Here is a 25,418-nt window from a genome sequence, read left to right as displayed (position 1 = left end):
AACCAGCTTAAATAAATGTATTTTGAATTCTCTGGAGATATCCTAAAGTGCGATTGCGTCAGTTTACATTCAAGACTGGGTTCTGCACTTGTTAAATGACAATCGTATTGTAGCGTCTTGTAAAGCTGTGCAAGTGTATAATCAATATTAAGCATAAAAACATCTAGGCTGCAAAATACATGATTTGAACTGGGCAGATATTGAGTTGAAGGAAAATCCAAGTCACTTAAGTTAGTGTCTGTGTACCTGTAACATATTTAATTCCAATAAAGCATCTATAAATATTGACACCCATACAGTTGTAATGATTAATCATTGACGCTTTTGTGTAGTTACATTGAACTAACTCAGTAATGGAATGCTACCTTGGTATTCGCTAGTTATAACCTTCGGAATTCAAAACATACATAAAAAAAAATATTGGTGCTCTGCATATTTCAGACACGTATGACACCTATTTCACGTAAGCAGAAGCATAAAAAAAAAATGCTGATTTATTTATCTTAATATATTTACAGACCTGTTGCTTATAGCAATGTATAAAAACGCAGAACTAATAGACGTGTTTGGTCCCTGCCAGCAATTACACAGAGCAATGTTTCCCAACTCATTCCACAGGGAGCACTAATAGTGCATGGTTTCCATTTTTCCTACTTTGTGCACAGGTATATTCATTACTGGCTGACACATTTTTAAAGATTCACAGGTGGACCTTATTATTCAACTTGTGATTCTGTGAGGAGACCTGGAAAACTTGCCCTGTTAGGGCTCCCCGAGGAATGAGTTTGGGAAACACTGACTAATGGGGCCCATACATCAGTGACGGATTCCCGTGATACCACGATGCTGCAACCCGGCTTCGCAAGATCGCAGAAATCCAGCATATAGGATTTCGGTGATTTGACGATCGCGATCAAAAAATTATGGCAATTGTCAAATTGCTGACATTTAACATGACAAATGTCTGCGATCCGGCGAGGGATCGCAGAACATCGATGGCCGGCATTTCCCATCGCATCGCTGGATCGCGAAACACACTCGCTGATGTATGGACACCTATAGAGCTTAGAACACGGATATCAAAATTTTGTTTGTACTCGTGTAAAGGATGCAGTTTATTTAGATAAGACTGGGCTTTGGGTTACATCTACAAGGGGCTCTGTGCTGTTAAATGTACAGATACAAATGAATGTTAGATTCTATGTAGCAAGAAGCATGGCAGTTCCCATCCATACTGTTTATATACAAACTTACTGATAGTTTTACTGAGCATTTAAAGGAAATTATAGTGGGGGATTAATTTAGGCTTTACACTAAACATTCGCAAGGTTACTGATCTTAAGACCTGTTAATTGATCAACTTTAATTTTTGGGGCTGGCGATACCAGCGCCAAAGCCCTGACAAAACAACGTTGCCCATTACCACAAGGATCCCTGTTTTCTTCCAGAGTATACATGTTGTATATATAATACAATATTATGTCTATTTACCTTTATGGTCATGGTTATGGTGCTGTTAGTCAAAGCATTAAATATGCAGAACTCCAGTTTTGGGTAACAATTGTACCATCCTACTGAAACGTATTGATCTTGCACATTTTGTACTATTATGTGATCGGAAGTTATGTTCCTCCCTTATTAAACCATGGCCCTTTTTAAGAGTTATACAAATGTGTAAGTCTTGCCTGGTTCTAACAAGGTATTCTGTCATTAGATTGAATGACACACATTCCTTCTAGACAACCTGACACATATTTTACAATATAATTTACACAAACACTGTTTGGATAAGATAAGAAGCGTGACTCTTGCGGAATGTGCACAGTGCTTCTTGTTTTCATTCCATTCACATGTGTACACTTTCCATGCAGACCCGTCAGTGTGGTAACAAATATATAACATCACATGTAACATGTCACTACCTGCCTTTCTCCACTAGAGGGAGTGCTTGAATTACAAAAGCAGCAACTATTCTGGTCCTTCATTCGGGCTTTGTAATCACACCAGGATAAAGAGATCAAGAGGGGGGGATGAGTTATCTGTTTGAGCTGCAAGGAGATTAGCAGCAATCGTTACTGTACATAGTCATCTTGAGTCCTTTTCTTCGTCTTCTTGTAGATGTCTGGTGAAACCGCGCAGGATCCACCTCCGGAATCCAGCAAGAGTCGGAGCCTCCGCAGGACAGTGAGTGTTCCCTCGGAGGGGCAGTTTCCAGAATACCCACCAGAGGGTGCCTCAAAGCTGGGTAAGTTGTAATGTTAACTTACTAAACTCCGTACAGTTAGCTGAAATTTCCTGGTGTTACTTAGCAAATCAAGATGTTTTTAGATCTCCGTGCATTATATTGACTTTAAACTTTATGACTGATCTGTCTGTCAGAAAAACTAAACTACTTGTGGCGTACCAGCTATAAGACACAAGTCATGGCTGCAGACCCACATACACGTCCACACTAAAGCCTCTTCCCAATCCAATCTTCACTTATGTAACTGCCCCACCTTAGTGTTCAGAGCTACTCTATGTTCATTGCTATTTCTTGTGTAATAATATTCCTGATGTATTTCTAAGTGCTAATGTCTAGCTGTATATGCACGTCCAATTGGATATGTTATAATGTTTATAACCTGAACCCCACCTCATATCTTACAATAGATTCATCTGTGACATGACCCTTTGACCTACCTCTCATGACAACCTATAATGAACAATTAATAGTTGAGTCAAAATGACAACTATGGAATTTGTGCATCTGCAAAGTGAAGTCGACATTGCAACTCGTTAATGTATCTGAGTTTAATGAGCAAACTGTGTCCTTAGTCCTCTCGAATTGTGAAAGTGGGGATTAGCAATACGGATTGGTCTGAAAACACTGTTCAAGGAGTGTCTCCATCTCACCCTCTTTATATCTGTTACCTAATGCTGGCAGTTGGAGCAGGTGATTGGTGAATGCAGCGCAGAAGGTCTCCATCCTTCTAGTCCTAGTCAGCAGGGCAGTATTAGAGTATTAGGTGCTTCTATTAGACAGTTTTGGTTTGGACTGGAGGATTGAATCCCCTGTAGCATTAGGAAATGTTGGGGCTTTTGGGGAAAGAGACTTCACATGGACATGTTAGAATGATTCGGTCACTAATTTATATGTGTATACTCCGTTAATAATAGGAAATCTGCAAAACAAGATTTCTGTAATTGGGTCCCATAAATGGGCAGTGTGAGATAATTATGTCTAATGTGACCTGTACATTTAAAATTGCTTTTGCAATATTTGGTGCATACACACGGTCAGATTTTTCCTTCAGATATGAACGATAACGATTTAAAAATCATTCAGTCGTTCATATCTGAAGGAAAATCTGACATATCTGACGTGCCTGGACGATGAACGATGCGCGTTCCCGTTTGTCAGATAACGATATCTGACATCTGATGGGTTTGCAGTCAGACTTGGACGATTCCATTCATTTTAATGCAGTCAAAAATCGTTCAAATCGTTCATCTGACAAATCTGACCGTGTGTATGCTCCAATAATCATCTCATTTTATGGCAAAATGTTGCCAACTGCACTGTCCCTCCCTGGATAGAAAATCAACAATGTCACGTAAGTCAGAGACAAAGTTACACTGTAATTAATAACTGAGTTTAAGGTAGAGATGGATAGACCCTGTGCAATGAAATAGTCTAAAATATTTTTTCTTGCTTTTTGTAGAGTAGTTCCTTTACTTTCTATGTGTCTTCAAACATAGATTCGGCTAAGCTGGGTACACACTATATGATGTATCGTACGATACAGTATATAGGGCCTCATTCAGACCCACTCGCAAGCGGCTGTCCGCTCGCAAGTGGGTCGATGGTGTGCACTGCGCATGCGCACGACGGAGGGAGCTCCGTCGTGCGCATGCGCCAGACGTGACGAGCAAAGGACTTTCCCTCGCTCGTTGTGTCTGATCAAAGGGGGCGTGCTGTCGATGTTGATTGACAGCACGCCCCCTTTGGTGGGCGTGCCGGGGGCGTGCCTGCCAGACGGAGGCATTCCCAAGGGAACGCCTACCGTCAGAAGCCGGCCCCACTGACATCACTAGTGATGTCAGTGGGAGTGATTTTGGCTCTGATAGAGCCAAAATCACTCCAGGGCTTGTGGTCGAAAACCCCGACCACAGGCTTCTGGTCGCACTGGCGATGGTCGCGATGGTCAAGACCATCGCGACCATCATCCTGCACGCTCGTATGTGCTGTGGGTGGTGACCCACAGCTATACGAGCGTCCAGGAGGACGCTCCATTTTTATGGAGGACGGCCCTCATTCAGAGCGAGCGCTCTGCTCAGAGCGTCCGGCTCTGAATGAGGGCCATAGTTCCAACACTTATCTGAACGCTATATCGTACACATCGTACAGTATGTACACCCGATCCGTTAATCACTGCATCATCCCATCTGCTGTACTGCACAGCAAATGGGATGATACAATGAATGACGCAGTGCTGTTATATGCAGCATGCTGCGCCATCATACGCCGGATTGTGCAATGTGTACGGCGTGCGTGATGTAGAGGGCTGTAGTTATCTGTGTATAAGCATTGCGTATGAATGCGAATGTTGTATAGACAGAACTACTACTCCCCAGACGTAATAAACTTTTCTCCTTGGTTAACACATTATCTGACCATTTCCTTATCAATTAGGGTCATTATATGATCGTTTGGCCACTTTCTGGCTCTCCATTGAGGACGTTTTATTATTGTCACGTATTAAGTACAAGGTTTTTGAGGTTAAGTAAAATGTAACCAAAGTTATGAGGATAACTACAGATATTGGTGGCACCAGGTAGCCTGTACTACATCTGCGTTCTTGCCGTGTGGATCAGGACTGTACAATGCACAGCAGGCTTGCAGCTGTATGAATAGAAGCATTCATTTAAACAAGTGATTTATGATCATTCAAGTAAACAGGCAAATGGAAATATTAGCACATTCTATAAATAACTAAAGAAGCGCCAGTGTTGGATAATGGGTTTGACCATGACTTGTGATCCCACCATCTTCTCACATGCTGGTAGTTTTGTGTCGACGTTACTCTCTGTGGTCCAAGGGCACATTCACACATTCCAAAAATAAAATGTCTTTTGTGTTCAGAATACTGCTAGCAGCAAAGTGTTGAGTGACCCCGTTACACCTTTAAATTCCCCAAATATTTTCACTGAACATATAGTAAATGAATGTGTGCCAGATATGTGTGCCATCACCTGTAGTTTTCTTTCAGGTACAATTTGCCTTCCAGCCAGCGTAGATATTATGGAATGTGTCCCAATATTTACAGGCAGTTGACTGTAAGATCATAGTAATTCAGCAAATGACAAGTTGGGCTCCTTTAAAAAGGTGTGTGTATAAATATGTGATAGGTTTTATATATATATATATATATATATATATATATACAATGTGTGTGTGTGTAACCTATCTCAAAGATTCTAAAAAGGTGAAATACTTTATCTGTAACTACTCAGTAAAATATATATGGTTGTATGTGCAGACTGGCATTTCAATATTTCCACATATTTTTTACTTATTCTAGCGTCTGTATACGCAGCTAATAAATGTTAAGGCTCTGTGGTGGTATCATGGGAATGCAAAGTATATAGGGCTTGGGTACGGGATAACGGCAAATGCCAATGCCGGTATCCTGACAGAGTTAGGATACCGACACCTGTTGGGTAAGTATCCTACCACTAACCCACCCTCCCTGCACCCTAAACCTATCCCCCCCCCCCCACCAGTACCTTACCTTAACCCTCCCACCTTAGTGCCTAACCATAATCCTAGTGCCTAACCCCTAATCCCAGTACTTACCGTCGGGTGCTGGTGTCGGGATTCTGACGTGTCGGGATTCCGGAACCGGGGTTCTGTGTGTCGGCGTCCCTACCGCCTGTATTTTAACTGCATCCCATATATAGGGTAGGCTAGGAAGTTTGAGGAGATGGGGGTATCAGTGGCACATAATTGAAGGATACAATAATAACCCAGTTGGGGGCCAACAGCACTAACCCCTTCTCACACCAATTTTCAAGTTTACTACCTGCAGTCATTATCAATACTGTGTATATTGACCTAAACATCTCAAATGATTCTTAAACCTGACAACTCACTTGTTTAAATATATTAATGTCAGAACTCCTTGGTGACTGTCCATATTCTTCTATTTTACAGTAAGGAGTTCTTTATTCCCACCATATTGCTGTATAATGTCCAATTCATATCGGTTCTCCATAGCCAGCAAAGGATTAGGCATCCTGCAACTCCAACCTATTGTGGAACGTCACATGACAACATTCCCTTTCATCTGAGAGTTTTCATGCTTCCTGTAGATAACTGTCTTCTATTATTATTATCATTTATTTATATGGCGCCACAAGTGTTCCGCAGCGCCTTACAAAGTACTAAAACAAATTGTATACAAGTGACTTACAGAACAATACAATACAGGACATGGATAATATATATTGCTACATTAGTGACCATATCACCCAGATAAGCAACAGAGCATAAGCAACCAAGTGTTAGGTGCCTTAGTGGTGAGTAAGAAGTAAATGACACTATAGTAAGGAGAAGCACAAGAGGGTAGATGGCCCTGCTCGTGAGAGCTTACATTCTAAAAAGGTGGGGGAAGACAAACTGGGTTGACACAGATGGGGTAGATGGGGACGAAGGAGCATGTAGCAAGGAGTTAGAATGATAGCTTCTATGCCTTGCTAGGCCAAGATTTTCGTGGCATGTTGAGACTTGTAGTTCCACAGTAGCTGGAGAGCAGCAAGTAAATGTGTCTGGCCCCTTACCCATTGAAGGCAATAGATTATACTTTATCTCCCCTCAGTATCACAGTCCTGCTCATAGCTATAAAAAACAAATGTTGAGAAACATTTTTCTCTGTGCAAAGTAATTTATGCCAATTTTTAACTGAACATTTATAGAATAACAAAGTAAAGTTATTTATAGTTAAATAGAAGTTAGAAGTATACGCAAGAAGGCACCTAAAATAATATTCATGACAATGCTACTACAGTCCTTTTCCTAGTAACCAGTCATTATAATGAATAAATGACGCACAAATTCCACCCAGTCTGCCCAGTCACACTCCTAGTAGGGTTATTACTGAGGTAAACAAGGGCTTAAAAAAACAAAAAGAGAATAAATGGAGGTACAGCTAATGTGTCACAGGTCACTGTGTAGTTGAATGACACAATTTGAGACACGTCTCACAAATGAGCTGCTAACATTAAGGTCTGCAGCTACTGTTCCACTAAGCCATAAATATAAGTTAGTCCGAGATTAAATAGCATTGTGGGACTGCTCTGCTTCCAGGACCTATATGGCAATGCAATTTACCGTTCTGTATGTCGCTGCAAGCTATTATCCTTGTCATCGGTCATTTTAGGCCGATATAGGATAACTATAGTACCATTCAGTGCTCTTACTAACAAGGAATCTGCTATGCTGTGGGCTAAATATGCCATAATGAAGCTGTTATTGAGAGCATTCCATGAAATATCTGTCCTTCTGTAACACTTCATTTTCATCTATAATTGTCTGTTATAGTATTTTATTGCAGGGAGTGCATAGCAGACTATCTGTTCATATACTTTAATATTTCATATATACAAAACCCACTTACCTGTTTGTCTGTCTGTCAGTAAGCAGTCTTGTTTTATTACGGTGTTTGTTCTTAATTACGGCCTATGCTGGCGCTTCATAAATAAATGTTGTTAGTGTTATTCTTTATTATTATCTTTTACTGTTGGTTCAGTAGATTCCCTAGCATTGTGTATATACCACGATTGGCATATTAGTGGCAGCATGAACTGGTTTTCTTCGGGTACTGTTCATGTTGTTGTCATTATTATTATTATTATCCTTTATTTATATGGCGCCACAAGTGTACCGCAGCGCCTTACATAGTACATAGAACTAATAGGTGAACAAGAAACAAGTAACTTACAGTACATTACAGTGCAGGACAAGGACACGACTTATATACATTGCTGAAATAGTGATTAAAGCACTCACAATAAGCTGCCGGGAGTTGGCGGTCCCGTGTTAGGTGCCCTAATGGGGAGTAAAGAGTAGAAGAAAATGTAAAGAGAAGCACATGAGGGAAGAGGTCCCTGCTCGTGAGAGCTTACATTCTAAGGGGGCGTTTAGTGTGTACGCTGAGCAGCAGGATCAGACCAGTTTGAACACACATGTAACTACCGAATGGAACAACATTTTGAAGTGGGCATGTTAATGCCGGTAGAAGATTCGGTCATTAAAGATCATCAGCAGTCGTCTTCTGACAGAGCTTACCAACATGTCTGATAGTGACCCCGTTTTTAGCAATGACTGCGATATTTAACGAATATTTGCTTAGCTAAAGTAAAACAAGATTTATATGTTAATAGAAAACATATGAGGACGCTCCGTAGTGCATAAAAGTGTGTTTTATTCAAACATGGTAAAAGAATCGGGCTTCACATGACATTTGATCGTACCAATGTTAAAAACGGGATGGACTGGTTATAATTAACCAACTAGGCACTCTTCCTCCGGGATACCGACCGGCAACACGACTCACGCCACTGACTTCCACAGAAGGGCACGGTGTGCCGGGACCTACACTGATCACAAGAGTAGGGGACATCGCTGGAAGGAATGGCATTGTGTCACTAGGCCACGCTAACGCGTTTTGTCAATGGACTTCGTCGATGTCCATTGACGAAACGCAGTAGATTTACTTCTCTTCCAGGTTCATTGTTTAGTTAAGCTAGGTACACATATGACAGATATATCTGCAGATGACGGTTGTTCATACACACTGAACAAACATAATTTGTTTTCTGACCGGGGGGCGTGTTGTGCCCCCTCCCCGCAGCCCCCCTACACACAGCACGATGGACAGATATATCTGCCAGCACTAGTAGTATTCATTCTAGCTGCCTGTACCTGTCACACCCCGTGCAGTTCCTCCTTCCTACCTGCTAGAAGCACGAGAGCAGAGAGCGACACCCCAGGCAGGAAAGCAGAACTGCACGGTTTGTGACAAGTGCGGGGTGCTAGAGCAAACACTAAGTTAGGTACACAGGCTCCATACTTTGTACAACATTACAAATGAATCAGTCGCCCCATGTATAGCAGTATTTAATTTTGTGCAGCATACTAAGCACACCCAGCCAACAGTTGTGGTCTGACAGCAGTAGTGCAGCTTCATGTGATGGTGTCATCTTGGCTGTTTTTCCATGTGTCATTAGCCCAGCCCATGTGCAGTCTAAATACCAAAGGAATTTACACTGATACCTGTGGATTATTTGTTCTTCACTTTATCATCGCCTCTGCCTTCCAAGCTACACATACTGATGCTGTACAGCAGCCACACAACAACACACATTACACACATTACACACATTACAATGCATTATGAAATACCTTGGGGGCTTATTCTCTAAATATTGAGAGCATAAACCACACAGAGGACAAAGGCTTCAGTCATGGCCTGTTTTTTTATCCTCTGTGCAGCGCTCCCTCTAGTTTCCTGTGTTTTCTCAAAGTTAAGAAAGTAGTAAGTGGTGGCCTTCAAAATTTTGGTAAATCTACTCAATATTCTGTACAGGATACAAAAATACTACCATATTTATCACCGTTTAGAAACGTAATCTTGATGTAAATTACCTAGATGGTCACTTTTCAAATTAGTGGCTTCATTTATCAACAAGTGGTTCTTGTTACTAATCTTAAATGTTGCTCCAACCAATCAGCTCCTGTAATTTTTTCAAACACACAACATTTACGAGCTGATTAGTTGCACCATTTAAGATTAGTAACGAGTGATAAAAATATATCAATCATTGATTAATGAGTTCCTACTTATCTACAGTTATTAGTTAGATACACTCTCCAGTAGAGGTTATCTAACATTACCTGAACGGCTTGTGGCTTCTTGGTGACATCAGTGAAAATGAATGGTGCAAAATGGTATAAATATGCCACTTAATAACATTTTTGTTAAACATGATGACGATGCCTACATGATTTTATTGAGCAGTTTGATAGAAATAAAGCAGAAATAAATACTATTCAAAAACTGTCACCTCATACTAAACAAAAAAAAAATGCAGAAAGGGTTACAAATTAAACCATTTTAAAGCCTAGAGTTTATAGCATTCCATCATTTGTAATTGCACCTCTATACACTACTTGATGCACTGTCTGCAGCTTGGAGAATAAGTTAGTTAATTTATCGGATGTTTGTCTCTTCCACTGCGCCAGGCATTAGCTGCTTGGGCAGTAGCAGATCGCTTCCTCCATCTGTGCACAGAATGAATTGGATTGATTTCGGATGAGTCAAAGAATATTATTCTCATCGGCTCCTCTTTCATTACATACAAGATTGAGGCTGCCATTAAACACTCATTTGGAAGCTACACAGATGGTTACTTCATTGTTTTGGGATTAACCCTGCATGCACCAGAAAGACCAGACTTGACTAGTTTGCTGTCCCCACCTGATGGAATGCAATGCGCATCAAATCGTAAAAAGGGGAGGGATTGTTGTTAATGACCTGAATGACCACGTTATTGTGAGTAGCCAGTTTATTGTCGGATGAATCCCTGAATTTGCTAGGACCAATTGTAGTGGACTATGATTTGTTGGTCCCGGCGAGATACAGGACCTCATTCAGAGTCGGTCGAAGCGGCCGCACGGTCGTATGGGAAAAGGGGCCGGATATGCAAATGATTCCCTCGCAAGTTGCGTCCCTAAGTTCGGATCGGTAGCTGGCCGACCAAGGGGAGGAAGCGGCCGGAATTTTAAAAAAATACGCCCCCTTCTCGTACGCATTGCACGTCATCTCCGGGCATATAAGGATTAATCGAGACCATCGGAACTGGTCGTAGAGCTTAAGGTTGACCATACCCTCTCATAAGCTCTACGATTATGTCAGTGTAAAAACCTCCCATGTCACATGTGCCATGACGCTACTTTGTTAATTATGCACTCCCATAAACCGTATGCACTCCCATAAACGCCGTTCGCATAATTAGGCACGCCTGCGTTCGGATCTCCACTCCCCTGTTTTCAAGCACCTTCCCCTGTTACCACCCACAAACGCCTCAATCTGTCACTCAAACTACCGACCTGGCTGTGTTCAAGGAGAGAGAAATTTCTGATCGTAGCGCCTAGTTTGTGCACGCGCATTGCTAACTTTACGCATGCGCAGTATAGCGAACATCGGTGGCGTACGACCGTGCGGCTGCTTCGACCGACTCTGAATGAGGTCCACAGTACTGTAGGTGCTAGATTTAAAAAGGCAATTAGTTTTACAGCAATACCAGGTGATTGTTTTTTGCATTAAAACGAATTGCCGTTTTAAATCTAGCAAAATCACGTCAAGACCATAAATTGCAGGCTGTTACATATCAGCCCCGTTTATAATATTTTCTGAGTAGCGGTATCATTCATGTTTCCTCTTTTGTGGATTTTACATTTAGTACCAATTCCACATCACTTTATAATCAGAGTACTTTATGCACATGCCTCCCGTCTGTTCCGTGGTATGGTATGTCCCGTTACCTGCTGCTCTGCATCGTCGAGCAGGTGCCCTCTTGGTGTGTTCCACAATGATTAGGTGGGGAAGGTAGTGAGGGACAACAGGGGGCTTCATGGTCATGCCCCCTGTGCCGATTCATGAATCTGGAAATCTTGAGACGTATGTGTATACAGGCCCATCTGTCTCCACCGTAGTTGAGCTTACAATTTAATTTCTCTTGCACGTATACAATGTCTGTATTTAGTTAGAAGCCAATCTACCAGGAAGTGTATGCCTATAGATTTTAGTGAGAAATTCAGAGTATAGTACCTAGATGGTACCTATTGAAACACAGACAGAACTCAGCACATACTGTATAGCACCCTCATCATACTTACAGCCCCAGATTCAACAAAGTAGTAATGTTAACAAACTGTTCCTTGAAGCTTATGCTCCAAATTAAATCTTGGTTCAGCCTGCATGTTGTAAATCTTAAACTGGGTACTATATGATATATCGTCCAAAATGGTTCGGATCCACCATCGTATAGTACAGTGGTTTCCAAACTGGGTGCCTTGGGGCACATGCAGGGGTTCCTTGGATTGGTGGTGCAGGACTGAATTAAAATATTTATGGTCAGAGTGATGGGCAAAACCAATGGTGGCAGCTGTCAATAATTAAATATGTGGATAAACAGAAGTGCAGCCCTGTCCTCCACCACATAACTGAACCTAAGGGTGACAGGTAAATACAACAAACTTAATTTTAAATATTTTGCTGAATTTCTTAATAAGATACTCTAGGGCGCCGTGATTCAAGAAAGTTTGGGAACCACTGATATAGCATGTACCCTGAAAACCACCCAAGTCATCTTACAATGAATTGTCTGGTTGCATCTTTCCGGGAAGCAGTCGGGAAGCTGACAAACGAAATCCCAACTGCCGGCTTCCCGACTGTCTAATCCCGGCAAGGTACAAATGACAGGCATCTAAATCCCCACGCCTGTCATTAGACCTACGCCTGGAGCCCGACACCCGGCTTACCGATCGAAGGTAAGCGGGGCGTGGACAGCCGCTGAGGGGGAGGGTTAGGGGCTCCCGGGGATCACTTAGGGTTAGGCACCCCCCGGGAGACTTACAGTTAGGCTGCAGGGAAGGGGGGGACTAGGTTTATGCACTTAGAACGGGGTTAGGCACTTGGGGGGAGGGTTAGGGGGTAAAAATAGGTTAGTTAATACTTACCTTTCTAGCTTTGGGATCTTCACCCGTGGATGATGCGGTGCAGACATCAGTCATGTAACGATATATCACACCATCATACGCCGGATGTGCAGTGTGTATGGCGATGCAATATAGCATTACATCACCGCGTTTCTGGGTCGCCTGGTCGTCCAGGTGTGTGCCCAGCTTTACATTTGAGTTTTTAGCAATGCTTACTTGCATTGCTAAAGTGATTGAAATGTAATTTATGAATATGAGGTCCCTGTTATGTATAGTATACATTAGTGTTGTCTTCACTGTGGTGTTAGTATTGTTATGAAATTTTATAAACCCTCAAGAACAGTACAGTGATTCTTTAGTACTGTGATTATAAATCATCCCTCAAGAAGTACAGTGACTGCTTTATATTGGTAAAGAGGGCTCAGGAAGTTTCCTGTCCTGTAATGCACATACATATATGTGTGATCAACACAGATAGTTATAATATGCTGCAAGATACTTCCTGGCTCTATTCCCTTAAGAAGTGTTGGAATAAAAATATTTCCTAATAGTTTTGTTCACTGAATCCCTTTAGGCAGATTACCTTTCCACAGAAGCCGTGGGTGAGCTCTGAATTAAACGGTTCTTAATTAACAACAATCCCATTGCAGCACAGAAGCTTTGACCTATGCGGAATGCAGTGGGCAGACTGAACAGCCAGTGCTTGCATTGTTTGAGACTAGTGAGAGTGGGCATAGATGAGTATCCATTGTGCCAAGATGCAGGTTACATTGTGGGTATGAGCAGGCATCTGCTTTGTTGTAAGTTCTGTCCTGTGTTTTTATTTCAAGATCTTCAAAATATATATTTGACTTGTGAAGAGGTTTAAAAAAAAAAACTGGTTATACATTTTGTGTGTTGTCTGCGTTACATCTGATGGTTTTGATTTTGTTGGTGAAAGTTGTCTTCAGCAGCTGAGTTTTGTTAGCATCAGTGAATATCTGAGTGGGGGTGTAACTTTGTTAGTTCTATCTGAGAGCCTTCATGGATTTTATGGGGTGGGGGGTGTGGGTGCAGGGGTACTTATTCCTAACCAAAACTACAAACCCAAGATATAATTATAAATAACATACAGTCAGGTCCATAAATATTGGGACATTGACCAAATTTTCATATTTTGGCCTCTATTCACCACCACAATGGCTTTGAAATTAAACAAACATGATGTGCTTTAACTGCAGACTTTCAGATTTAATTTGAGGGTAATTACATCCAGATCAGGCGAACGGTGTAGGAATTACAACGGTTTCTATATGTGCCTCCCACTTTTTAAGGGGCCAAAAGTAATGGGACTATCAACTCAAAAGCTATTTCATGGACAGGTGTGGGCTATTCCCTCGTTATTTCATTATCAATTGAGCAGGTAAAAAGTCTGGAGTTGATTCTAGGTGTGACATTTGCATTTGGAATCAGTTGCTGTCGACTCTCAATATTAGATCCAAAGAGCTGTCACTATCAGTGAAGCAAGCCATCATTAGGGTGAAAAATCAAAACAAACCCATCAGAGAGATAGCAAAAACATTAGGTGTGGCCAAATCAACTGTTTGGAACATTCTTAAAAAGAAAGAACGCATCGGAGAACTCAGCAACACCAAAAGACCCGGAAGACCACGGAAAACAACTGTGGTGGATAACAGAAGAATTATTTCCCTGGTGAAGAAAAACTCCTTCACAACAGTTGGCCAAATCAAGAACGCTCTCCAGGAGGTAGGTGCATATGTGTCAAAGTCAACAATCAAGAGAAGACTTCACAAGAGTGAATATAGAGGGTTCACCACAAGATGTAAACCATTGGTGAGCCACAAAAACAGAAAGACCAGATTAGAGTTTGCCAAACAACATCTAAAAAAGCCATTACAGTTCTGGAACAACATCCTATGGACAGATGAGACAAAGATCAACTTGTACCAGGGTGATGGGAAGAGAAGAGTATGGAGAAGGAAAGGAACTGCTCATGATCCAAAACATACCACCTCATCAGTGAAGCATGGTGGTGGTAGTGTCATGGCGTGGGCATGTATGGCTGCCAATGGAACTGGTTCCCTTGTATTTATTGATGATGTGACTGCTGACAAAAGCAGCAGAATGAATTCTGAAATGTTTCGGGTAATATTATATGCTCATATTCAGTCAAATGCTTCAGAACTCATTGGACGGTGCTTCACAGTACACATGGACAATGACCCGAAGCATACTGCAAAAGCAACCAAAGAGTTTTTTAAGGCAAAAAAGTGGAATGTTAAGCAATGGCCAAGTCAATCCCCTGACCTGAATCCGATTGAGCATGCATTTCACTTGATGAAGACAAAACTGAAGGGAAAATGCCCCAAGAACAAGCAGGAACTGAAGACATTTGCAGTAGAGGCCTGGCAGAGCATCACCAGGGATGAAACCCAACGTCTGGTGATGTCTATGCGTTCCAGACTTCTGGCTGTAATTGCCTGCAAAGGATTTGCAACAAAGTATTAAAAAGTGAAAGTTAGATTTAGGATTGTTTAGTTTGTCCCATTACTTTTGGCCCCTTAAAAAGTGGGAGGCACATATAGAAACTGTTGTAATTCCTACACCGTTCACCTGATTTGGATGTAATTACCTTCAAATTAAATCTGAAAGTCTGCAGTTAAAGCACATCTTGTTTGTTTCATTTCAAAGCCATTGTGGTGGTGAAAAGAGGCCAAAATATGACAATTCTGTCAATGTTCCAATATTTATGCACCTGACTGTATAACTAGTACTACATGTACTGTGTGATACTAAATACACCTTTATAAATGGAAAATATTAAGCCTCCATACCTGGGCACATCCCATGTACTGGTAAAGTGCAAGCCCAGCGTTTCCTTCACAAATAATTGTGGTTATATTACATTTTTTGTATATTTTCAGCTTTCTGCACATTAGTTCTGAATGATCACGTGACTACTGTCACCAGGTTTTCAGCCCACACTCACAATAGCTAATTACTACAGTATAATGCCTAAAGCGTTTATAGTTGAAGAACCACAGGGACATCGCTTTTTAATGGTAGGATTTGTTTATACCTGTACCTTACAATGAGGATTTTATTCAGGCTTGTAATTTTAATGTTAGAATTTCCAAAACTGCATGCCTTGTTCAATGTATTTATTTTTCTCTATATATTGTCTTTTCCATGCTGTGAACAACATTTTATGTCAGTGCCATTAGAGTGTGAGTAGAGAAGGAGGACCATTGTTCCTTATGAGGCAGTTCACACAGAAGTGTTTGCTGGCAGATTAACGTGAGCCTGCTTCTGTTTTACAGAGTTCTGCCATTCACTAATGGACTAAACACAGGCACAGATGGAAAATGTCTTGCAATAATTCAACACTAACAGTTAATGTATTTGCACGTACATATCTAGTAGTTCTTCTTATACACTGTAAGCTAAACCTTTCCAAATGAATTGACCTGAAAGCATTTGAACCATATTAAAAATCAGTATGCTGAAAATGTCCAAAAAATAAGTGTGAAGTTTAAAAATACGCACAGCTACATACAGAGGAGTTTGTTTTTTTTTAGTTGTGTAGAGAGAGAGACAGACAGACACAGAAATGTTAGCGATCTTGGTGCAGGTACCAATGCATATAATCCAAAATATACTGGTAGGTCAATTGGCTCCTGACATAAATGAAGCCTAGTATGTATGTATGTATGTATGTGTGAGCATGTGGTAGGGAATATACATTGTAAGCCCCATTTGGGCATGGACTGATGTGATTGGTCAAATAGTCTCTGTAAAACACTGCGGAATATGTGTGCGCTATATAAATACCTGTTAATTACTAATATATGTGTGTGTGTCTGAAGAAAAGCCTTGTACTCACATTTTTGATCTGACTTATGAGGTGCTTCAAAAACAGTATTTGATAATCGGTCCTCCACAAACTTAAGTATGAATGTTCAAGGGCACTAACCAATTGTCCAAAAGCAAAAAAATTACATATAATACATACATTTCCATTGTAGCAGTGGCATTACCTGTAGTCAGTGTTTTGTAATGGAACCTTTTTGTTATTGGATATATATATATGTATATATGTGTATATATATATATATATATATATATATATATATATATATATCTCAGCAGGTGCATTTTAAGGCTTTGGAAGCAATATGGCAGAGAAATGTGGTGACCGCTTTATAAAGGGGATTCTCTCATAAAATGTAGGTGTAAATCAAGCACATGAGTATAAAGTAATGTGAAATCAATGCCTTTATAGGACAATATATCAGTGCATGGTACTTGAGTGTTCTGTGTTCTTATCGTTAATGACTTACTGATAACAGCAGAGAAAACACAGTATTGACAAACACTTCCTAATTCAGATGGCACCTCAAAGATTGGGCTTGTAACTAATTTACAAACAAATTAAAGCAGCCATACATTAATCAACTTTATCATAGACATGGATGATTTTCTTTTAATTAAAGTATGAATGGACTATTTTATTTTAATGACCCTATGAATGCACCATTTAGTGCCCTTTATGCTCTCATCTGTAGAGAACAGCAGATCTGGAATCTAGTGATATAAATGGCAGTTTGTTTAAAGCAAACTTATCTCTGGTGATTAGTCAGGTGTGTCAAGGGATTTAGGGACTTCAATTCTACCAGTTTGAGTAATAGATTGTTATTGTTTTAAGGTGCTCAAACACTAGTCTGTTTGACTTTCGTGCCATTTCCTGTATTTGTGCTGTTTTTCGCCATCACTGAGGAATACAGGCTGGTGTACACAGATATCTAATGCTGTTGTGTTGTATGAAAGCCAAATCTACAAAGGGTGTGCATTGAAAGATCTAGAGTAAAAAGGTAGACAATGTCTAGATAGACAGCAGATGTTAGACAGTCAAAAGGTCGACACACTAAAGGTCGACATGTAAGAAGGTCGCCAGGGTCAAACGGTTGACATGAAAAAGGTAGACAAAAAATGATCGACACATGTTTTTTGTTTTCTAACCCTAATCTTCACCCTAATCCTCCCTCCTGGTGCTTAACCCTAACCATCGGGGTAGGTGCCTGACCCTAACCGTCCCTTCTAGTGCCTAACCCTCCGGTAAGTGCCTAACCCTCCCTCCTGTGCCTAACCCTAACCGGCAGGGTAAGTGCCTAACCCTAACCGTTGGGCTAAGTGCCTAACCCCAACCCCCTGGTAAGTGCCTAACCCTAAACCAAAAAGAAAAAAAAAGTGTTGAACGTTTTTGTGTCTACCTTTTTCATGTCCATCATTTGTGTGTCGACCTTTTGCCCCTGTCGACCTATTGACTGTCTAACATCTGTTGTCTATCTAGACATTGTCTACCTTTTTACTGTAGATCTTTAAACCAGATCCCATCTATAAAGGAGCCAAACTATTATTATTGGCAAAATAAACTCCAAAGTATCAATTCCCATTGTGTCAAATCACAGCGATTGGCAGAAAGTATAAAGCAGGTTCAGCTGGGAGAGGTGGCTGTCCCGGCGGAGGCCTCAGAGCATCCCCCTTAATTTCCGCAGTTGACTTATCGTAGAGACATTGTACCAACCAATCATTTTTCAAATTCAGCCTGTAAAATGACAGAAGCTGAGTGGTTAGTACTTTTTTCTCTCCACTTTACCTATTTCCTTTGATAAATCTCCACAGTGTCTGTGCGTAAGCGGCAGACAAACCGCCCCTTCGCAGAAGCCTGTTGTAGCCCTTGGCGAAGGAAGAAGAGTGGAAGAACACCCCGTGTGTTCCCCTGTTATGAATACGGAAATGTTCAAATACCCCTCTCCTGCCTGCACATGTCCCCAAAGATTTTTTTATATTGGCAAAGACTATGGCATTAATGTAATGTACTTATGGCATTTGGGCACTCTGTGGTTTCTTCCCTTCCCCCACTTTTTTCAACTAAGCTGTACTTCTGATGCCTTCTGAAGATAGAAAAAGTTACTGTAGCAATAAAGTTTCAAAAAAATTTGAAAACCCCCCAGACATTCTAGGGGAGTACACAAGTACTAGGAGAGACATTCTAGGGGAGTACACAAGTACTAGGGGAGACATTCTAGGGGAGTACACAAGTACTAGGGGAGACATTCTAGGGGAGTACACAAGTACTAGGGGAGACATTCTAGGGGAGTACACAAGTACTAGGGGAGACATTCTAGGGGAGTACACAAGTACTAGGGGAGACATTCTAGGGGAGTACACAAGTACTAGGGGAGACATTCTAGGGGAGTACACAAGTACTAGGGGAGACATTCTAGGGGAGTACACAAGTACTAGGGGAGACATTCTAGGGGAGTACACAAGTACTAGGGGAGACATTCTAGGGGAGTACACAAGTACTAGGGGAGACATTCTAGGGGAGTACACAAGTACTAGGGGAGACATTCTAGGGGAGTACACAAGTACTAGGGGAGACATTCTAGGGGAGTACACAAGTACTAGGGGAGACATTCTAGGGGAGTACACAAGTACTAGGGGAGACATTCTAGGGGAGTACACAAGTACTAGGGGAGACATTCTAGGGGAGTACATAAGTATTTTGTTGATTTAAACAAACATATGATGTACTAGCTGGGGGGGAAGGGGTGAAATGGTAAAATAATTTAGTGTATAAACTCCCTTTTAATGTGAGGGATTTACTTATTTATTTGAATGAACAGTAATACTCGTATACTTAAATACAATCTATTGTGCAGGTTATACAATGTTCAAGTAGCACCTTTGTAAAGAACAAGTAGAGTTGAAGTGGGCAGCTAAAATGCATTGAACATGTCATGTCGCCTGGGTGGCACTTGTCAAAATAAAAATACACAGAGCTTCTGTGAGTCATTTACTCGCCCCTCTGTGTTTGGCATCAGCTGTCTGTCCTCAGACCTTCCCTCTAAACTAGCACTTGCCTAAATGTATTCTGTTACAAAGTTTGTTTTGTGTATTTGTTTCATGTTTGTGCCCCCATGTGTATAAGGACATGGGACCAAGGCTGGAATGCTGTTTATATGCAGATTTTTCACAGTGCTCTCCCCTGCTGGGGAGCACTCACCCGGTGCAACGGTGGGGGAGGGGGTAGTAGATGAGATTTGTCCTAGACAGTGTACAGGTCCTCAGCAGAAATTAACAATGGTTGAGATTTGAGGAGAGGGGGAAGAGGGTGATAGTATGATATTATTATTCCTAGACAGCACAGAGTCTGTGTTTAGGCCCCAGCTGCCTGTAACATGGGCTGTTGAACTACATCACCTACCATGATCTTCTCATCTAGGGTGAAACTTATCAAACCTTTAGAACAGTGGATAAGTTACCCATAGCAACCAACCAACTGTAGCACCCCAGCATGCCCTGCCACAGCTTTAGCATACCCTAACAGCAACACTGTGGCAGCTTGAAGTGCCACACAATGTATACCCCTGTTGTAGAATATACTTGATATTAAAAATGATCGACACATGTTTTTTGTTTTCGGACCATAATCTTCACCCTAACCCTCCCTCCTGGTGCCTAATCCTAACCATCGGGGTAGCTGCCTGACCCTAACCGTTGGGCTAAGTGCCTAACCCTAACTCCCTGGTAAGTGCTAAACCTAACCCTAAAAAAAAAAAAAAAAGTGTCAACCATTTTTGTGTCTACCTTTTTCATGTCGACCATTTGTACCGGTCGACCTTTAGTGTGTCGACATTTAGTGTGTTGACCTTTTGTCCCTGTCGACCTATTGACTGTCTAACATCTGTTGTCTATCTAGACATTCTCTATCTTTTTACTGTAGATCTTTAGACCAGACCCCATCTACAAAGGAGCCAAACTCTTATTATTGGCAAAATAAACTCCAAAGTATCAATTTTCATTGTGTCAAATCACAGCGATTGGCAGAAAGTATAAAGCAGGTGCAGCTGGGAGAGGTGGCTGTCCCGTCGGAGGCCTCAGAGCATCCCCCTTAATTTCCACATAGCATTCCTGGGAAATGTTGGTCAATAACTGAAGTTTCACCTGTTGCCTAACTTGACATTTACTACAAGGGAACAAAATGGCCATTGTACATCTAATTTAATTATTTATCAACGTTTACTACTATAGCGCCAGCATATAAGACAGTCCAAAAAGGCATCAGCACAGCATGCAGTCAGTAGGTACATACGTGCTGTGGCCTTTTTGGACTGTCTTGACAATGACCCTCAGGGGTCGAAACGTCGACTTGTGATACTTACCCTGTTGAATTAATAAAGCCCTCATTTTACTTACATACTGGTGAGTGCTCCCTTTTGGCGCAAGTGACCGTAACTTTTTCTATTATTGGTACAGGGACTGCTTGTTACCTTAGGGGAGCACCCCTTTGCTGAATATTGTTGGTGTGTGATTGCGGACTTTTGGGACTAATATATATATATATATATGTGTGTGCGTGTGTGTGTGTCTATCTCTCACTATATATAACACACATTTTCAGAAGGTCTGTCCCGTCTCCTCAATGTGTGTGCATAGGAAGCCTGGGCGTGTGCTCCAGAGGCTACCACTGCGAGGGAGACAAAACAGACCGTAGCCGGCTGAATTGGGTAAGTATGAGAGCGGGACATGAGATAGGGGGGGGCCAGAACAGAAGAAGCGGAGCGAGAGTGTAGGGGAGACGTATACGTGTGTATAAATGCGTGTGTGTGTATGTGTATATATAAGTAAATAAATAAAAAAAATTATATATATAATGTCCAAAGGTGTGGCACACTCCTTCCCATGTAATCCAAATCGCTGCAGTGCCTGCTACAATAACGTATATGATGATCCAGGTGCGGCACTCAGCGGACTTTTAATAAAGACATCACATCGCCTTATTCGCAACGTTTCGGGCTTTATTCCCCTTCCTCAGGCTGCACGTTGATGTTTGTGTTTGGAGTTTATTTTGCCAATAATAAGACAAACAAAGTATCAATTCTCATTGTGTCAAATCACAGCGATTGGCAGAAAGTATAAAGCAGGTGCAGCTGGGAGAGGTGGCTGTCCCAGGGAAAGTCCACTGAGTACCGCAGCTGGATCATTATATATATATATATATATACATATATATATATATATTATATTATATGTGTGTGTGTATATGCACATACATACATACATACATACATAAAATTCTGACAGGTTTCTCAAACATGCTTTTGAAAGCCTATAACAGTTGAACAGGTCCCAGTGTACTCTGCCAGCCTCTGATGGTTAGGGCATGCTGGGAATTGCAGTCAAGCAACAGCTGCACCAACTAAGCTGCAGTAGGTGCTTCAGTTTGTGTTTCAGATTAGGTGGGGGGGGGGGATTATTTATCAAAGATGGGAGAGTGACAAAATTGTAAAAAAAATAAATTACCAACCAATCAGCTCCTATCATTTTATAAACACAGCCTGCAAAATGTAAATTGGAAGCTGATTGGTTAGTACTTTATCTCTCACAATTTTATCTTTCTCCTAGCTTTGATAAATACTCTCCTTAGTGACTGTATTTTGTAGTATGAGCCTTGGCATCTTACTGTATGCGCACATTTTTTATGCTTATTTAATTATATATACTTAAGAGCAGAGACACAATTCTGTAGTAGCCTTACAGTAACGAAATAAAATGTTGCCTTTTTTTCGTTTCATTTACGTTAGATTAAGTGAGTCAGATTGTTTGGTTGCTATGGGTTACTACAGTTTGCACCATGTTATTTAATTTGTCGGTTTGTCATTTACAATTAAGCAGACTAATTTCTAATTGGATTGCAGAAGAAAAGGAAGGATACCATGTATATAATAGCCATATTCGAACATATCATTGTATACAGATGAAATATTTGAATTATGCAGCATGAAGTGTAAACTAATGAAAAAAAAATGGTCTAGTAAAATAGCTTTAAGTGGAGTTTCTCCCACCCCTGCCCCCGCCTTACACACCAAAAGCTAACACACACCCCTAGTGATAGGAGGAAGACCAGTGCACATTGTTTGAATGTCACTCAGAGAGTTTTCCCAGGCAGGATTGTACTCCTTGTGCACTGAGACAGCTATTGTTTGGATGTGGCAAATCTTAGATCTCATTGGGCTGGACTGGCTTGGACTCTCTTGCTTGTCTGCATTCCTCAAATGAGGCTGTTCTCACACTGGAAAGCGCATACAGGCAGGCAACTTGTGTGAGTTTCTATCCAGTGTCCCAGCCATGTGAGACCTGGAGAAAATGCAGATCACAGGTAAGAGGTAATACTTGAAGCTGTGTATTTTTGATCCTACTTTCTAGTATGCACATGTTTGATTTATGTTGTGAGACGAGTCATTACTTAGCACTATTGCAGAGCGAGTGCAGGCTGGTGTTTATATACTGAAACCGGATGTCATTCGCTTTATTAAGCTGTTTATATAGCATATTTTGAGACCAATATGCCTGCTGAGCCAGGACATGTGAATAGATGTATTTGTTGCCAGTGGTAGTTTATTACGTATGTTGTGGCTGTAGATGGTAAGAGTGTGGTTTTTGATCATATTGGCTTAATGGCTTCAAAACACAGTTCGTGTTACCTTTTATTAATATTGAAATGTTTTAGGTAAAATGAGTTCTACTCTAATACTGTGGTTTATTTGCTACTGTATACCATGCGGCTGGCGGTATATCATACCCATTCCTATTTAGGTATTTTTGTCAACTTTTGTTTTGAATGGGTTTAGTTTGTTTAAACTTTTTATATTTAATTCTTTTAGGTTTGCACAGACCTTTTTATTAGGTTTCTTTCAACTTGTTTACTGATGTAATTGATACTGTTACTATACTAAGGAAAATGATTGTGAAGAGTATAATAAAAAAAAATAATAGAATATTGTATTTGCAGATTCCAGATTTGTTTCTGTAGACACAATATACAGCTATTCTCATATAGTTTTGTAATGGTTCTCACCTACAGCTTTACAATGTTTTTCTGTGTATAATGAATGCAAATTAAACTGACTAATGTCAATGATACCTTTAGCCTATAGGTTCACCTTAGAACTTCATGTCCCAACATGTCCTTAGTGGCTGGGACTTGTAGTTCTTTATCCACTGGAGAGTCACAGGCTTCCTGAATTTGCTGTTAAACAGGTCACAAGAGGAACGGTGTTAAAAAAACACTATATGTAATTTAAATTAATGTACCTTTAGTAATGCAGTATACAAGTATTAGGGACATTTATCAAAGCTCGGAAAAAGATAAAATTGTGAGAGTTAAAGTATCAACCAATCTGCTTCTAACTTCTAACCCTCTGTATATTTTGCCAACTTAAATATTAGCCAAAACAGACATTACGGTGAGGGTGAAGTTATAAAGAGCAGGATTTATAGTGAAGTTAAAGTTTTATTGTGTTTTCATGCGGAGGCTATATCTAGTGAGGGGTTTTAAAGAAAAAGCACTTTGTACGTGGTATTGTAAGCCACATTTCAAGGCTTGACACTTGTTTACATCCACTTTTTGTTCTTTCATCACATGTCTCTTTAGTGCGGGCCTGCTCTTCTTATATCTATCATACATATAGCCTTAAGCGGGACATGCATGTTGTATTACTAAAGTTCATCCAAATGACCAAGCTGCCAGATATGCGAGCAATTTGTCCACAGTTACTTAGAGGCTAATTTGTACTGACTGTTCAATAGCTGGGTCAGGCAATTGGATCGCAGTGTACTTCTGTCTGCCATATCCGTGTTTACAATGATCCTACATCAATGGGCAGGTAATTGCTCTGCTTGAATTTTGATTTATCCAGCCTTATTGAATCATTTATTTTAATCTAATGCAGGCGCAGCTTGGGGTCCGAATTGAAATAATCATCCAATAAATAAAAGGCAACAGGTATTATTGAGAAGAATTTACATATTTCACATATTATAGTGCCTGCTTTACAGCTGTTTACAAGCAAATTCCTTCAACCAATTTAGGCCATAAAACACTCGCACAGTGACCTATATTTGATGTACTGAAAGGAAGTATCACACACTTCATCATGATCTCATCAAGTGAGAATGTAGAAAGAAATGCATGAATGGCACTGCAATTTATATTATGCTTTTCTAAAGACTCATTCACACAGCATTTTTGTCTTATATGTGTTTATATGCATCCATTGGGATTAGTGGTGCGGTGGAGTTTTGTGGGCTGAACTATATAAGTCTGTAACGTGCTGCAGAATATGCTTGTAGTATATAAGTGTTAATAATAATAATAATAATATACATGAGCATGCTGCCTTTCAGTACTTTAGCCACAAGTGACCTCTTGGGGTTTGGCTCAGTAGGCTGACCGAATAAAGGACGACAGTCAGAAGGTCGACCAGTTCTGATTGTCGACAGTGAAAAGGTCGACATGGTCATTAGGTCGATCATCATTTTATCAGCATATATTTTGGACGACCGGGTTAAATGGTCGACACAGTAGAAAAAGTCAATATGTACCATGTTGGCACTAAGATGTTTACACATTTGTTTTTATTTTAGCCTAATCCTAACTCTAAAAGGGATGTAGTCACTATCCTGACGGTCGGGATGCCAGCGCTCAGAATAGAAGCTTAAGAATCCCGACTGCCGACAGTAAGTATTAGGGTTGGGGGAAGGCTAGGGTTAGGCACTGGGAGAGGGGTTGTATTGTGACCACCGGCAT

The 25,418-nt window shown here is 40.8% G+C and overlaps 1 protein-coding gene across 1 annotated transcript in view; it reads left to right on the top strand.

Moving 5' to 3' along the window:
- RASAL2 (RAS protein activator like 2) overlaps positions 1-25,418 on the top strand; it is a 231,640-nt gene that overhangs the window by 73,234 nt on the left and 132,988 nt on the right. The window contains 1 exon segment of the mRNA XM_088447240.1: positions 2,119-2,245. Coding sequence (XP_088303366.1) covers positions 2,119-2,245 — 127 coding nt within the window.

This window comes from Taudactylus pleione, unplaced genomic scaffold, assembly GCF_031769625.1.
Source record: "Taudactylus pleione unplaced genomic scaffold, aTauple2 ptg000423l, whole genome shotgun sequence".
In the NCBI taxonomy this organism is placed as follows: domain Eukaryota; kingdom Metazoa; phylum Chordata; class Amphibia; order Anura; family Myobatrachidae; genus Taudactylus; species Taudactylus pleione.
Note: the sequence above shows the minus strand (reverse complement) of the source record. Positions and strands in the feature narration are given on the sequence as shown.